At 38.4% G+C, this 15,783-nt stretch overlaps 1 protein-coding gene across 14 annotated transcripts in view; it reads right to left on the bottom strand.

Moving 5' to 3' along the window:
- The window catches only part of ZC3H11A (zinc finger CCCH-type containing 11A), a 41,552-nt gene extending 27,412 nt beyond the window's left edge, over positions 1-14,140 (bottom strand). For 4 of the 14 annotated variants that reach the window (XM_082862638.1, XM_082862644.1, XM_082862639.1 and 1 more), the window contains exons 1-3: positions 6,734-7,568; positions 2,039-2,237; positions 834-953 (exon numbers count right to left, since the gene is read on the bottom strand). In XM_082862638.1, coding sequence (XP_082718764.1) covers positions 834-953; positions 2,039-2,092 — 174 coding nt within the window. In that variant the 5' untranslated portion in view covers positions 2,093-2,237; positions 6,734-7,568. Of the gene's footprint in view, positions 1-833; positions 954-2,038; positions 2,238-6,733 lie in introns of those variants that run through there. The other 10 variants (XM_082862640.1, XM_082862642.1, XM_082862641.1 and 7 more) reach the window with 10 other exon arrangements.
- Positions 14,141-15,783: the final 1,643 nt, after the last annotated feature.

Below are 15,783 nucleotides of genomic sequence, written 5' to 3'. Positions count from 1 at the left end.
ATCAAAGTTAACAACACCAGTAATGGGATAATTAATATTGTATGCCACCCAATGATAAGCAATGAGAAGAATAATAAGAGGTGACTCTGTGATATTCCTGCCAAATATACATGACCTGAATTTAGTAATGAGAAAATATCAGATAAACCCAAATTGAGGAACACTCTACAGAATAACTGTCCTCAAACTACCAAAAATGTCAGGGCCAATGAAAGGCAAGAAAAAACTAACTGTTCTAGACAGAAGGAGACTGAAGAGTTATGGCAACTATATGCAACACTTGATTCTGGACTCACTCCTACTGCAATAAAGGACATCACTAGTACAATGGCAAAACTTGAATGGGATCTGAGGATTCAATGAAAATAATACATATATGTTAATTTTCTAATTTTGATGGTTGTATCACAGTTATGGAAGACAGTATCTTTCTTGTTTGTAGGAAACAGTCATGAAAGTATTTGGAAGTGATAGGAAATGTCAGTAATTTACCCCTAAATGGCTTAGAAGAAAGTTTTATAATACTGTACTTGCAAGTTTTCTCTAAGTTCAGATTGCTTTAAAATAAACATAGAAATATAAATACCCCCCAAATATACATATATAATTTTTACACTTTGGACAGATTACCAAACTACCTTTAAGAAATATGATACCAATTCATACCATATAACATCTAGATATTAAGTGAACATTTTAATGAGAGAAATTTCAGTAGGTCATTAAAAAAATTTAACTCACATGTTATATGAAATGTTGTTTTTTACCCCCATATTTTTTATTGGCCCATTAGGACACAAGACTACTTACTATAATACAAACTGAAAACTTACATCAATCTCCATGTGCCGAAACCTGCACACCTGTCGAAAACAGCGCCCTTCCTGCCATAATGTGCAAACAGTTTCATTTCCTAATGCAGCTTCACAGTGACGGAATGGACAGCTGTCACCCTGTAAACAAGAGAATAATACAGAAAAGAACTGTGGTACCAAACTAGATCCCAGGCAAAATGTTCACTGTACATTTCTTGGTATCTAGACAAACACAAAGCAGTAAGGAGAGACAGGTAAAGTAGAAAACAACTGGGATGAGATGACACGAACAATGTGAGGCCAACAAATTTTTAATTTCCTAAAACCTATTTCTTGACAGCATCCTACATCTGATCTGACAACATGAGTGACACAAGCTGAGAGACGGGGCTGAAAAAGACAAATGGGAGTATTAGGTACTGTTTAAAAATATATTTTACTGTTAATCTTCAAAACCATTTCACACATCCTGACTTGTGTAACTAGTTTTTAATGGAAAATCAGAAAGTTAATAGATTAGAATTTAAGTATAATTCCATACTTCACTATGTATTTCATACAACGTTAATATCTGAAACAAAATGCTACTGTTGTGCAACTTGCTATATAAAATCAAAGCTTTCCTCAAAACTGACAATTTTAAACATAGCACCAATATGATTTAAGAAAAATTTTTGAAAAAAAATACACATGCATAGAATTAGTCATAAAAGAACAACAGAAAACAGCAGACAGATCTAAATGGAGCTATAGAAGAATCAAGCTGAAAAACAGGAAGCTCTGACAAAGAAAAAGCAATAAAGCTGCAAAAGCTTATTTAGAAAATGGCTTTAGTATTCAGCAGGAAATCTTAAGCAAGAAGTCAAATTCAACCCACCCATTCATTTAACACAAAGTAAATAAAAGCAAAGTTGGCCAGCCACAGTTAAAGTGTTCCTAATTCCGAAAGCACCCTGAACAGATTAATTACAGCTAGAAGAACACTGAATGATGATTAAATGCTATGAACCTTTTTATTTTTGGAGAATATGGAGAACATAAAATGAAGAGAAAAAAATGATGAAGAATGAATTCCCTTAGGAATGCTACCCTTTACTAAAAACTGACAGCAGATAATAAATAGCTGAGCAAAACACAGAGATGACTTGGTATATTGGGAAAATCTTATCCAATTTTATTAGGGAAATCATAGAAAGAAATGATTTAGAGATGCCAATTCTTACTTTAGTACATGTAGAATAGAAAAAAAAATAGCAGTCTTCTCCTTGATTAGGCATGCTGAGTAGATCCTCAGATGAGAAGTGGCTTCTTGAAAACAAGCCACTGCTTCCTCAAGGCGAGGACCAGCTCCAAGTCCTCTTGATATGGGTTTAATCTTCCAAAAGACAACTCAATCACAGGAATTGTCTTTTAAACGTAATCCTAAAATGAGAAGTCAATGAACGAAAGTATTTCAGGTAAATTCTTCCAACTTTCTCCTCCAAATCACCTTGACCAATGAGATCACATTGTTAAAACCAAATTTTAATTGTATTAGTATGTCTATATTGCCTATAACAGAGCCTTATGAAAACTGATTCACATTTTATTCTGATGTGAAAGTTGTACATTCTCATCTACAATGTAAAAGTTTTGTTAAGAATAGCCATGCTTCTTTCTTTTGCACTCTCTATGGTGCTTCAGCATAACCTAGGTAAGCACTGCACGCTCAATAAATGATCTGCAGTTTAGATTATTAATGGGACTTGGATTATTTGACACAAGATAATTTGCTAAATCTACATTTCTGACAAACCAGATTTTTTTTCATCTAACAGAAGTTCCAATATTTTCACAAGCATTTTTGTTATTTCAAAAGTATATAATTATAAGTATGTGGGAAAAACTGTCTCACTAGAAAAATTGGTGAAACAATTACTCCTGAAAAATCTGTAGAGCTAATAGCTAATATAATTAAGATGGACAAAGAGCTGCACTCCAATTGCAAACAAGGAGCAAAAGGAGTTCTCAGGGCTTGACCCATAAAATAGTGCTTATGCAAAATGACCAATATTCCCTCCCGCCTCAGTCCCTGCCATACCCTGGCCCCCTGCACTAAAGGGTTCAAGAAAGAAAGCTTCTAGAGAAGTAAAAATACATGACAAGAGCACAAGCCAGAATTTGGAAGGGGTTTCTACAAACTCCTACATCAGAAGATCAGGTTTCAGAAACACTGATCTAGGGACTTCCCTGTTGGTCCAGCGGTTAAGACTCTGTGCTTCCCCTGCACAGGGCGTGCAGTCGATAGGGGAAGTTCTGCATGCTGAGAGGTGCGGCCAGAAACAACAACAACAACAACAGAAACACTGAGCTACAATTTGAAATCAGCTGAATCAAATTCCTTCATATTTCCTACTAACAATTCCTAATCCAAGAACAGCAGGCCATGACAAAAACCAGCCTTTAAGTCAGCAACCAAGGTTAGAAGAGTTACGTTACTAAACATACCTTCAAAATGTACATACCCTATGACTTCCAATTCCATTTCTAGAATTTATCCTGAGATTAAAATTCAACAAATATGCAAAATAATAGTGCATAAGAAAGTTCATCACCAACTTCTTCTAACAATGGAAAACCACTGAGAAACCTAAATGTTCAAAAACCGATGCATCTATAAGCCAAGGAATGACACGGATTGCCAGCAAACACCAGAAGCTAGAAGAAGCAAGGAAGGATCATTTCCCTACAGGTTTCAGAGAGAGCATGACCCTGCCAACACCTTTTCAGACTTCTGGACTCCATAACTGTGAGATAATAAATTCCTGTTGCTTTAAGACACCCAGTTTGTGGTACTTTGTAATGGAAGTCCTAGGAAACTAACACAGATTACAAATACAGTCAACTAAACTTTGACAAAGGAGCAAGGCAATGTCAATGGAGAAAGGATAGTCTTTTCAATAAACACTCCTGGAAGAAGTGGGCAAAAGATTGAAACAAACACCTCACCAAAGAAAACATACAGATGACAAACAAGCATATGAAAAGATATTCAACATCACAGGGAATTGCAAATTCCTTTTAGAAGAGCTAAAATCCAAAAACATACCACCAAATGCTGGTGAAGATGAGTAGCAGGAAGAAGTCTAGAAGAACACAGACCAAAATGTTAGCAGTAGTTATGGCTATGGTAGTAGAATTACAGGTGGCTACTGATTATTTTGTTTTATGCTGAGAATAACATTAAGTTTTCTAATATAATGCAAAACAGACATAAAAAATTTAAGTTTGCCCTAACTGACCTGACCATCACTGATCCACGAAGGACTGGACCTTTAATAGCACCTCACCAATCCACTACCAGGATTCCTCTGACCGCAAACACAGGGAATGCATTCCGCCTTGTAGGGTACACCAAAAGGTAACTTTAAAAATTGGGGGGGGAGGGGGACGTCCCTGGTGGTCCAGTGGTTAAGACTCCATGCTCCCAATGCAGGGGGCCCAAGTCCGATCCCTGGTCAGGGAACTAGATCCCACATGCTGCAACTAAGACCCAGTGTGGCCAAATAAATAAATAAATATTTAAAAACTGGCAGGAGAGGGGCTTCCCTGGTGGCGCAGTGGTTGAGAATCTGCCTGCCGATGCAGGGGACACGGGTTTGTGCCCTGGTCCGGGAAGATCCCACATGCTGCAGAGCAACTAAGCCCGTGAGCTACAACTACTGAGCCTGCACTCTAAAGCCCGTGAGTCACAACTACTGAAGCCTGCTCACCTAGAGCCTATGCTCCGCAGCAAGAGAAGCCACCGCAATGAGAGAAGCCCGCACGCAGCAACAAAGACCCAATGTAGCCAAAAATAAATAAAATAAATTTTTTAAAGAAAATAACATGATCAAAGAGGGTTTATTCCAGGACAAAAAACGGTTTAATACTGAGAAATTCATTACATTAATAGAATAAAGGGGGGCTAAAAACAGAAACTCTATGGTACCTTAAGATTTCAAAAACAGAAAAACGGTGGAAAATAAAGATTGAAAATTATAATTTTTTAAAGTTAAAATGGCTTAACAAAAAAGAAAGCTACAACACAACATCTACTCCCAGTAAAAACTCTTTGTAAATTACAAGGAACCTCCTTAGCATGAATGTACTAATTCATCAGAAACTATCAACACATGAGACATGGTAAAACACTAGAGGTAAAGCACTCAAGGCAAAAAAAAAAAAAAAAAAAGTCTCGCCGTCTGCACCATCATTCAACACTGTTCCAGAGTCCAGTATATGCAATCAGGAAAAAAAAAGTATAAAGATTAGAAAGGATGAGGCAAAAAATTTAGTATCTGCACATTATATGCTTGCAAACTATAAAATCTAACAATCAACTAAAGAAATTTAAAATAAGATATTTAAAAGATCAATAAATTTCCTGTGCCAGCAACAATCATTCAGATAATAACATTGAATGCAATTCAATTCAAAATCTCAGTGATACTTTATTTTTACTGGAACTTGACAGACTGCAAAACAACCTAGAGTAACTGAGAAAAATAAAGAAAATCTTAAAAAGAATGAGAGGCCTTGCGCTTCCTGATATTATCATAGATGTGAAAGATAACATTTAAATGTAATATTGGCAAATAAATGAGTACAAGATTAACAGAATCCAAGCAATTTCTGGAAAAGGTGGCATTTGAAATTAACCAAAAAATTAGCTACCCATTTGAAAAAAACAATTACTACTTCATACAAAAAGGTTCCAAGGGAATAAAAGCAAGCATGGCAAAGAGGCTTTAGCTCACTAAAAGCACTATATAAGATTCTAAATTTGTAACTATGCTGAACAAAAAAACAAGCAATATTTGACAATGCTTAATGGGAGGAAGAGAGGCAATGTCATATAATTACAATCCTTAGACTACTTTTTTTTGGGGGCGGTTCGCGGGCCCCTCACTGTTGTGCCCTCTCCCGTTGCGGAGCACAGGCTCTGGACGCGCAGGCTCAGCGGCCATGGCTCATGGGCGTAGCCGCTCCGCGGCATGTGGGATCTTCGAGGACCGGGGCACGAACCCATGTCCCCTGCATCGGCAGGCGGACTCTCAAACACTGCGCCACCAGGGAAGCCCAGATTACATTTTTAATATAAAATATATAACCACCCAAGTACTGGAAAAAAAAAATGCATGCTATTTTTTTTATAAGCTCAGGATGAAAAACACCTGTCCTTAACATGACACCAAAGTTACAAACCTTAATAAAACTGATGGATTTCACTACATAAAATGAAAAACATTCATATAGCAAAAAGTTTACCAGCAACATGGCCAAAGATTAATATCTTCACTAAAAGGGATGTGTTAAGAACTTTTAAAAATCAAAAAGACTTCATTAATTCAGTAGATTGGTATAATCTCTTTAGGAATTTTAACAATTCTACAAATTCGCATCTAAGAAGTGGTTCAAAGAAATAGTTCACATATATGTGTGTACAGACCTGTTTTTGGATGCAGGGCTTTTTTGTTTTTAATGGCAAAAACCCAAATGTCTACCAATCAGGGATACATATATTATGGCACATCCATCCATATAAAGGAACACTATGTAGTCATTAGAAAAAGGTGAGGCAGAGCTATGTGTATGGACACTGAACTATGCCACGATAAACTATTAACAGTGCTTTTCTCTGAGGAGGTGGAATTACAGGAAGAGTCCACCTTGTTTATATTGTTTTTACCTTTTTTATAATGTGCATATATTATCAAAAAAAGAGGGGGTAGGGATATTTCCCTCAAAAAAACTAAAAATTCATGAACAATTACAAGAAAAAAATGTGTTGACAATATTTTTTTGATTTTCTTACTGATTCAGGAAAATTATGCCTTAAATTACAAAAATGTTCACTCCTTTAATCAGGGAAAAAAAGAACACATTTCCACACTTACATTATTAGCTGGTTGCTCTCAGCAGCAATGTCTGTGTCTTCACTGAGTTCCAATCTATTACGCCTGTAGGTCGAACCAACACTCAATCCATGAATTAATAATAATGAGGCAGAAAGAATTTTCCTCCTCACATTGCCAAGGAAACCTCTCAGCCACAATTCAAACACAGGGCGTGTTTTTAAAACATCTCCCAACTACTGAGAGATTTAAGTCCATTCAAACAACCTTTGTCAAACTGGAGACAGCTAGGGTTAGTTATCTCCTCAACAAAAAAACAACAAAAAAGAGTTCATATAAAGATGAACTTGAGATTCAAAGAATTATTAAAAAAAAAAAAAGATCCATCTTCCATAGCCGAACAATTAATTTAAAAAGAAAAAAGAAAAAGAACACCAAAATTCAATAAGATCCAATTTCTGGTCTTCAAGATTTCTTCACCTATTAAGAAAAAAACAGAAACCTTCCCCCATCTTTATTATCTGTATAATAAAAACATACTTGTATGTAAAAATATAAAGTGTTTTATGTATAATATACATATACATATATACTAACTGGCTTATACACACACACACACACACACATACACAAATGTGTAGAAATAAAACATTTGGGTAAGTTTTCCCTTTTAAAATACACTACAAAAGCTTTTAAATTTGGGTTCATTATAAAAATAGTGAACTTCCTCTTCTACCAAAGTATCATGAAGTATATTAATATGTTACACTAAATTTTGCCCAGCCCACAAAATAAAGATGAAGGGAAATCCTTACACATATATCGATGTGTACAATGTGGATGTATATATATCATCACATCATCTTTTATCACCTTCAGGGAGTGTTTAACCAAAAAAGATAGAAATGTATAGTTATAGAGTAACTACAGAGCGGTGCAGCAAGCTGTAGAAGGCAGAGCAGCATTATAGTCATCCTGAACTGGCACTGTCAAAATTACAGAAAGCTTCTATCTAATAAGGGAAGATGTTTTCCTTCTGTTATAGCAACACCAGTGTCACCGGCATGACATTCAATGGTGGCCCTGCAAAGGCTTGCTTATGCAGCCTAGTTCCAAATTCTTTACTAGTGATGGCTTCAACTAAAGACTTTATAATTATCCATTTACTCCAGTTAGTAAAAGGGTAAACTTTTAGAGTTGAAATTTCATTTCACAATGGTACATTTACCATTTAAGAATTTCAAAAAAACGAAAAACAAAAACAAAAAACAATTTTGATACATAGAAATGAGTTCTAAATTTTGAACCAGCCCAGTAACAAAGCAATTTTGATTCTCACGTAATAAATACTACATAATTTCTAGGCTAAATCTTGCCAAATACTACCCAAGACAAAACTAAAATCAAAACTTAAAAAAAAGTGGACACCTTTTACTCACACTTAATACTAGTCAATTTTCCAGGAAATTTTTGGGCAGGGAATATCCCCAAATCTAAAATGAAAAAAAGGAAAAATTGGGATCTTACATTAGTTATTCAGTCTGAAATTTTTAATAGACTTTTACTAAAAGTCATCATTTATGGCCTCCCACTCAATCACAAAAACATACTTCCAGAGTGGAAAGGGACAAGATCAATTGAGATCAATTCTCTCATTTTACCAGTGAGGCAATGATTCCTAACACATGAAAATATTGACTGCTTATTTTTAAATAAGAATTAAGGCCAAAATAATCTCATAGTTAAGAATACAGTATTATGGATCATTCAGTATAATTTTTAAATGACATTTAAGATCACTTAAATTCAGAGAAACATTCTGTGGGAAAGGGATACTGGTTTGTCACAGTATACTCATGGGGCTTTCATTCCAATTTCCATTCAATCTTTTTCAATTCTGTAAACTTTCTGTCATTTACCCATAAATAATATAAAAGTAGCTAATCTTTGTTTTTACAATAAAAGTTAAAAAGGGCAATTCAAAGACTAAAAGTAATTTCTTCCTAATTGTTTTCTAATGTTTCCTCTCTATATAGACCCAATCTTAAATATAAAGGGCAACTCTATCACACTCAGTAAGTTGAAATTATAACGCTGACCAGTATGAGGAGGCAATTAGGAATTCCTAAATATAAAACAATTTTGTGAACTTTGTTTTTGCCAAGCTGTAAGTATGAATCAGGGTTTTTAAAGAAATAGAAAAATGGTGGTGATGGGGAGAGATACCAGTTTAGTATGCTTTTTCTCTATTTCATTGGTTTCAGAGCAATCAAACCTCCCAGGTTGAGAGAAATTTTTACTTAAAACCAATTACTAGTTCAATCTACCAGCCAGAAATAGCCTAAGGCTTTTCAATGCTGCACTATATTTTTTTAATTAAAAAAGTCTTTTTTTCTCTCAATTGGTATAAACAAAATTTCAAGTGACAGCTACACTGAGTTACTACTATGAAATCTTTAATCTTCACTTTGTCAACATTATATTACCCCTGAGGAATTTTCAGCCCTTTCTGTGTTTTCAGGTTTCCCCAGATTGTGCATAAAGAATAATTAGTATAACTGTATACAACAATTATAGCAATTAGGACACAGTAACATAGCAATAAGTTGCCCATTTTAAATGGAGAAAGGAAAAAGAAATTAAGATAATATTTCTTTTTCATTGCTTTGAATAACTTCATTCTCAGGATCCCAGCTCAGAACCAATGAAGAATAATCATAGTTAACATTTTTCAAGTTCATTTTCAGAAACATCAGCTGTTCTATATTGTCAAAGTCCAGGCTCATGATCTGCTTTGGATGAAAGTGGCTATTTGCAGTAAAGATACATTCAGACTGCCAACTACACATGGGGCAGCTCAGATACTGAATGGCAACTTGGGTTAAAGCTGGCCATACGCTCACCTTCTTCTGCCAGTAAATCAAAGGGTCATCACCTCCTGAGGTCTCTGAATACTTCTCTTTGAAGTATTCATCCACTACTGCCATAGCAGAAGGAAACATGAAGCTTTTGCCTCCAATGGCAACATTATCTGCAGCTGAACTATCAACAGACCCTGAACTGGAGGTGCCTTCTCTTATAGATGAGGTAAATGAATCAGCTCCTACTATGGCTGAGGAACCAGAAGCTTCTGAATTTGCAATATGGCAGACCTCTGATGAAGATTCCATATAGTTACAAACTTCTTCTGCAAGGATCTGCTTGTAAGTTTCCAAATGTGCACCTTGAGGGAAAAAGTCTTCCAAACTGTTTTTAAAGCAAGGGTCTAACAAAGCAGCCAAGATACACGGCTTGGATTTGAGCATGGCACTTAATAGGGTATCAGTTTCAAGTTTCAGAGATAAACTGTCTACCAGATTGAGGGCCTGAGTAATACCTCTAACTTGAAAATCTTCTCTGAGTTTCTGCAGGGAAAGGAGTAGATGATGGATTAGGGGTAGCACCTGATTCAATCCTGTGGTCTTCACACTCACTTTCTGGGTGGCCTCCTCAAATGGTTTAAGAATATCACAAACATACGTCATTAGAGTCCACTGAAGGGAGGTGAGCACAACTCCACTGGCTCTACCAAGACTATGGTGAACTGAGTAACAATGCTCCAAGAGCCATTTTAACATATAAAAGGTAGAAATCCAATGGCCAGCTTCATCCTGCTTCAAATTTTTCCATGGAAGTTGGTGATCATTTTGGAATTCTTGTAGTATCTGACGGGCCTTGACTGAATGACTAAAATGATGACAGGTTTTCCTAGCAGCCACTAACATGTTCTCAATGCTTTTGTGCTCACAGAAAAAGTCTTGAATGACTGTATTTAAACAATGCAGAAAGCATGGCACATGGGTAAAACCACCATCTTTGATTGCATGTACTACATTAGAAGAATTGTCAGAAACGATGAAGCTAGGGATGAGGAAATTAGGAGAAAGCCACAGACCAATCTGGTCACTTAATTCTTGTAAAATGTTGGTTATCAAACAGTCTTTGGCCAAACCTGTTACACAGAGAACTGCCCACTTTCTAAAATTGGGGATCCTGCCATTACTGGAAGAAGGTGTAGTTTGCAAAGAGACCCAGTGTACAGTCACAATGAAATAGTCAGTGGATGGGTCATGGGTCCATATGTCCACAGTCAGGTGGATCTTTTGGCTTTGAACATTCTCCAAAGTTAAGAAAATTTTTTCTCTGACCCAATCATATAATTGAGGCACAGCCTTAGTGAAAAAGTAAGTTTCAGATGGTAACCTATAGTCAGGGGCCACAATCTGCATGAACCTCTGAAAGGCTGGAGTTGAGAAATAGTTGTAAGGATGCATATCTTCCACAATCATTTGAATAATTGCTTGACTTATTTGACTTGAGGTTGAATTTTCACAATATGTTGTTTCTTGTTCCTGTGCATGCATTAGAGTGTCTTGCTCTGCAACAGGAATAGGACTCTCAGATCTTCTATTTTCAACCTCTAATACAGGAGGTTCATCTGAATCAGAGTCACTAAGGTCCTCAGCTGTTACATCCTGGCTGCCTGCAGACTTCTCTCCAGGCAAAGTATCACTCAAGAGATCATTTCTCTCAGTCTCAGCTTCATCTAATCCATTTCCAACTGCACCACTGTCTTTGTTGGCAACTGCCCAATGGATGGGATGTGTGGCCTGCAGGTGTCGTTGAAGTGTCGAAGTTCCTAAGTGAGAACCCGGCCTACCCCGGCTCACACTTCTTTTACATATATTACAGACAGCTCTTGAGATGTGCTGAGGATCAGTATAGAAAAAATTCCAAACTGCAGATGTCTTGGCTCTTGTTCCAGGAATTAAGGCATGCTTGACAATGTTACTTTTGATGAGAAATCTCCCTCTTTCTGCCTTCAGGGCATCAGATACTGATTTATCACGTTTCTTTCCCATTCCATTATTATCCAATGGATCAGTAGGGATATATTCAAAGCTTCCACTGCTTCCCGCGGAAGAGGGAGATAAAGGTACATCCAAAGTAAAATCCTCCTCACCACTAGTAACTCCAAATTTGTTTGCCCTGGTCCAGTGAGGTGAATGCCTTGCCTGCAGATGTCGCTGAAGAGTAGATGTCCCGAGATGGCTACCTGGTTTACCCCTGCTAACACTTTTTTCACAGAGGTTACAAATAGCCCGCCAGGTGTACTGGGGGTCAACATGAAAGAAGTGCCACACGATGGAGGTCTTGGCTCTAGTACTAGGTAAATAGATCTGTTTTTCTATATTGCTCTCAAAAAGACTTTCTTCATCCTGCTCAGGGGCATTGGAAGCCAACAAAGCAGGGGCATCTGCAACTGGCCTCCCAGATACCAAATCCTTACTAAACTTTTTCGCAAGGATCAGTTTCTTTCGTCGCCTTTTCCCTTTAATTCGCAAACCCTTCTTTCTTTTCTTTTTCGCGGGCAATTTTGCCTCTTTATCCAGTCCTTCTGCCACCATCTTTCCCTCTACCACATCTTCATCTGTATTAGACGTAATAGGAACACATCCCAGAATCCCAGCACCACTAAAAGTGCTACATCTTCTGCCAGGAGAGAGTGAGGAAACTGGTACACTTAAGGTACATACACTCATTCTTTTTATGTCTCTGAAATTCGTACCAGAATCTATTGGTGGGTTTACTCCTCAAACAGATATACAGCTGTTCCTCTCTACTTGCATTACCTTTTCTCCAATTTCTATGGGGAGTCAAATTCCCGTTGGACCAATGACTTCCAAACCAGGTTATTTTTGGAGGAAAAATGACAGCAATGGAGAACATTCCCAAACGCTTTCACAGAGGGCTTTAAGATCCCTTCCAACTTTCTGAGTTCTGAATTCAAACAGTCCAATTTACTCATGTTACAGGAAAAAGAACTGAGGCCTACTTTCCCAGAGTAATAGAGTTGATCAGTAGCAGCTAGAAACCAGGTCTTCCAAATCCCAGGTTCATGTTCTTTCTGCTTCAAGAACTATACCTGCTTGAAATGTCTTCAGTTTTTAAAATATGTATTTTGTATGCTGCCTCATGATAGCAACATCAATTTCCCTTAATTCTGAAGTTAATTATTCTCAGTAAATTTCATTTAAACAAAAACATAGTGCATCATTCAACATTCATCGTTTAGGACTGTGATTTGGCAATAAAACCCAAAATGTCAATTCTGGAAAGCTAAATCAGACTCCACATACTGGTCATTAACAGCAAATTCTAGTTGAGGCCTTTCAACTCTAATTAAAAGTAACACAATTTTTTTAAAATGTGGGTACCTAAAAAAAATGCTTTGGGAGTAAAATTTTTAAATTTTACTCAGAAGCTGAATTTTCAATTTACTGTTCGTATGGAGAGTTAATCCATGCTTGGTTTTCAAACATTTTTAGTCTGGAGAAGCATTACAGCCTGTAAATGAGTAACTCCTAGGTTGGACTCTATATGAGCAGCAAAAACTGAAATATTAGCTTTAAACCACTTCCATGCCTTCTCGGTTGATCCCTCCCCTTCCCCCAATACCTACATACATTTACCCTAAAAAGCATCGCTATCACTAGTTCAGCCTCCTTCTCAAGGTCCAGAACCAAGGCCTGGAAGATGTCAACAATATGGGCCTTCCCCATAGGAATCCGCACCGATTATGGGAGTTTAGGGGGTGTTCTTCATTACGGTTTCATCAGTCCTACAAGGAGAACGGAAGTGTCCCTGTTGCTCTTGACTCCGATGCTGAGGGCCGGGAGTGGGAAGTGTAATTAAGGTAGGGAAGGGGTGTAGGATACCGGAATAAGGTCGGTGGCTTTCTGTGTGTGGAGTTTGAGAAAATCTCCCAAGTAGTGGGACCCTGGAGAGGAATGAGAGTAGGTAAAATCAGCTCCTGGCACTCAATTTGACTTAGGCAGCGGGGGTCCGCTCAACTACGGAAACTGTTGCCCCCAAAGAAAGCAATCTAGTGTCAGTTCTCCTCTGGGAGTAGGGAAACAAGTCGGCTTCCTGGGGCTGCTCCGGGCTCCTACGGTTTCACCAACACCGGATGTGGGGGAGGGGAAGAAGGTTCGTTGGGAAAAGGAGCAGGCGCCGTGGGGGTGGGGTGGGGTGAAGTGGGGTGGGGGTGGGGTGGATGGGAGCGGAAGCCTGGGGCTCCCAGCCCGCCCCGGCGACGGCAGCGGCCGGGAGGTGGGGGAGGGGGTCGTTACCGCGGGGCCGAAGGACCCGCTCTGACTTCCCGGGCTAGGCCGCGACCCAGGGGCGAGGGGAGGCCGTGGCCACTCCCCTCGCCCTCTCCCCCACCTCCCCGACCCCAAGCCACCCGGGAAGCAAAAAACGGGTCTAGTTACCAGAGAACAGAAACTTTACCGAACCGTCGACACTATCCCCGACTCCCGTTTGCTGCCACGTCTTTCTTCTTTCTTAGCCGCTGCCGCCCGCCGTCCTCTCAGCAGCAACACCAGCAGAAACCCAACACTGCCAGAGTCAAAGATGGCGCCCAGCTACAGGCTCAGCTCTAAGACCCGGCCACTAAAAGTGCCAGCACGACGCAAAGCGCAAAGGTTCTGGGAGATGTAGTTTCCTCTATGAGGCGCGGCTTAAGATGGCTTCCCCGGGTAAGAGAGGGTCACGTGAGAGGAGAGGCGATAAACTGGTGGCGTCCCTTCCTTTCTAAAGCACGCGTTTTAGAAAGTTACGGGTGTTTTGAAACCGTCTTTGATTTAAAAAATTTTTTTTAATCAAATTCACGTAATAAGCGAGGAAATCGCGAGAATTGTCTCTACCAGACAGTGGGCGCTCAGTTTATTCTCACCAGAGTGTTTGCTTAATGAATAAATCGTCCAAATCCTGTGTTAATTTGATTTAGAAATAAACTACTTTTTTCTTGCAATGTTGAAGGATTTGTGCATTTATTTTTATTTGAAGAAGTGAAATGGGTTTGAGGGAAGTTTCTTTTATTTCTTAAAACAAATTTTCGTTTTGGAAAAACAATTCATGCTCATTAAGAAGTTGACAAGGATTGAGACGTGAAAAGGAAAAAGATCACTTGCCTACCCACTTCATTATTGATATTAGCCTGTATTTTCCCACTTGAATGTCTTTCCTTTTTTCCCCCGATTATAAAGTAATGCATGAGTTTTTTTTAAAGGTAATAATAGAGAAATGTAAACGTAGAAAGTTTAAATCTGCGTTAACCTCATTCCTGAGAAATAATCTCTCATTAATTTAACATGTATTCTTGCTAACTTTTTTGTATGCAAATATACTTAAATATATTGCACTGATACAGCAGGAGCCCAAGATACCCCCTGGGTTATAGGCTCAACAGAACTTGGATAAAGGATCCATTTCTGCTACTAAGAAAGGATACACTTGATGGTAAAGCTGATGGGATTCCAGGCCTCTTTTATTTCCTCTTGGGCTTGTTTCCCCACCTGCCAGCCTAGTGAGAGCGTCCCAGCCAATCCAGACGGGTGAGTCTCTTCACACTTGAGCTGCTATCTCCTTTTAAAGTGAGAAGCCACAGCATTAGAATCGTAGCACCAATCCCTGTATAACATAACAATACTCTGTTGCCATGTCAACCAGCCCTACAAGTAGGTTCTTGGTAACCAGTTTCTGTCTATGCCACAACATCTAGGGTTTTTCAGTTTAACAGAAGGCTTTCCAAACAGCTGAAATGTTTTCCAGACTAGGACTTTCAAGCCGCATCCAAGACCTAATACGTAACCAGACTGTAGTTTCGGCCTCTCCCAGGAGTGAAATTTTAATTTCCTGGTCAGCACTAGTGAGGCAATCTGCCTGATAAGATTCCCCCCTACCTTTCTCTAAGAAAGGGTAAATTTCCCCAAAAGAATCCACTTTTAACTTCCTTGTCCCACCTGCTTTCTGCCTGTAAAAACCTTCCATTTTATACAACTCCCTCCTTCTATTTGTTAGATGGGATGCTGCCTGGTTCATGAAACGTTGAATAAAGCCAATTTCATCTTTAAATGTACTCGGCTCAAGATTTGTTCTTTAACAAGAGTTATATTTCATCAAATCTAAGGTATCATTGATTATAGCGTGCATCTTATTTTACAGGCCTCTAAGAGAAAAAACTGCCGCTTAAACTGACAGGCCATTGA

Source organism: Leucopleurus acutus, assembly GCF_964270905.1.
Source record: "Leucopleurus acutus genome assembly, chromosome: 2".
NCBI classification, from domain to species: domain Eukaryota; kingdom Metazoa; phylum Chordata; class Mammalia; order Artiodactyla; family Delphinidae; genus Leucopleurus; species Leucopleurus acutus.
This window is presented reverse-complemented; position numbering and strand designations above follow the sequence as displayed.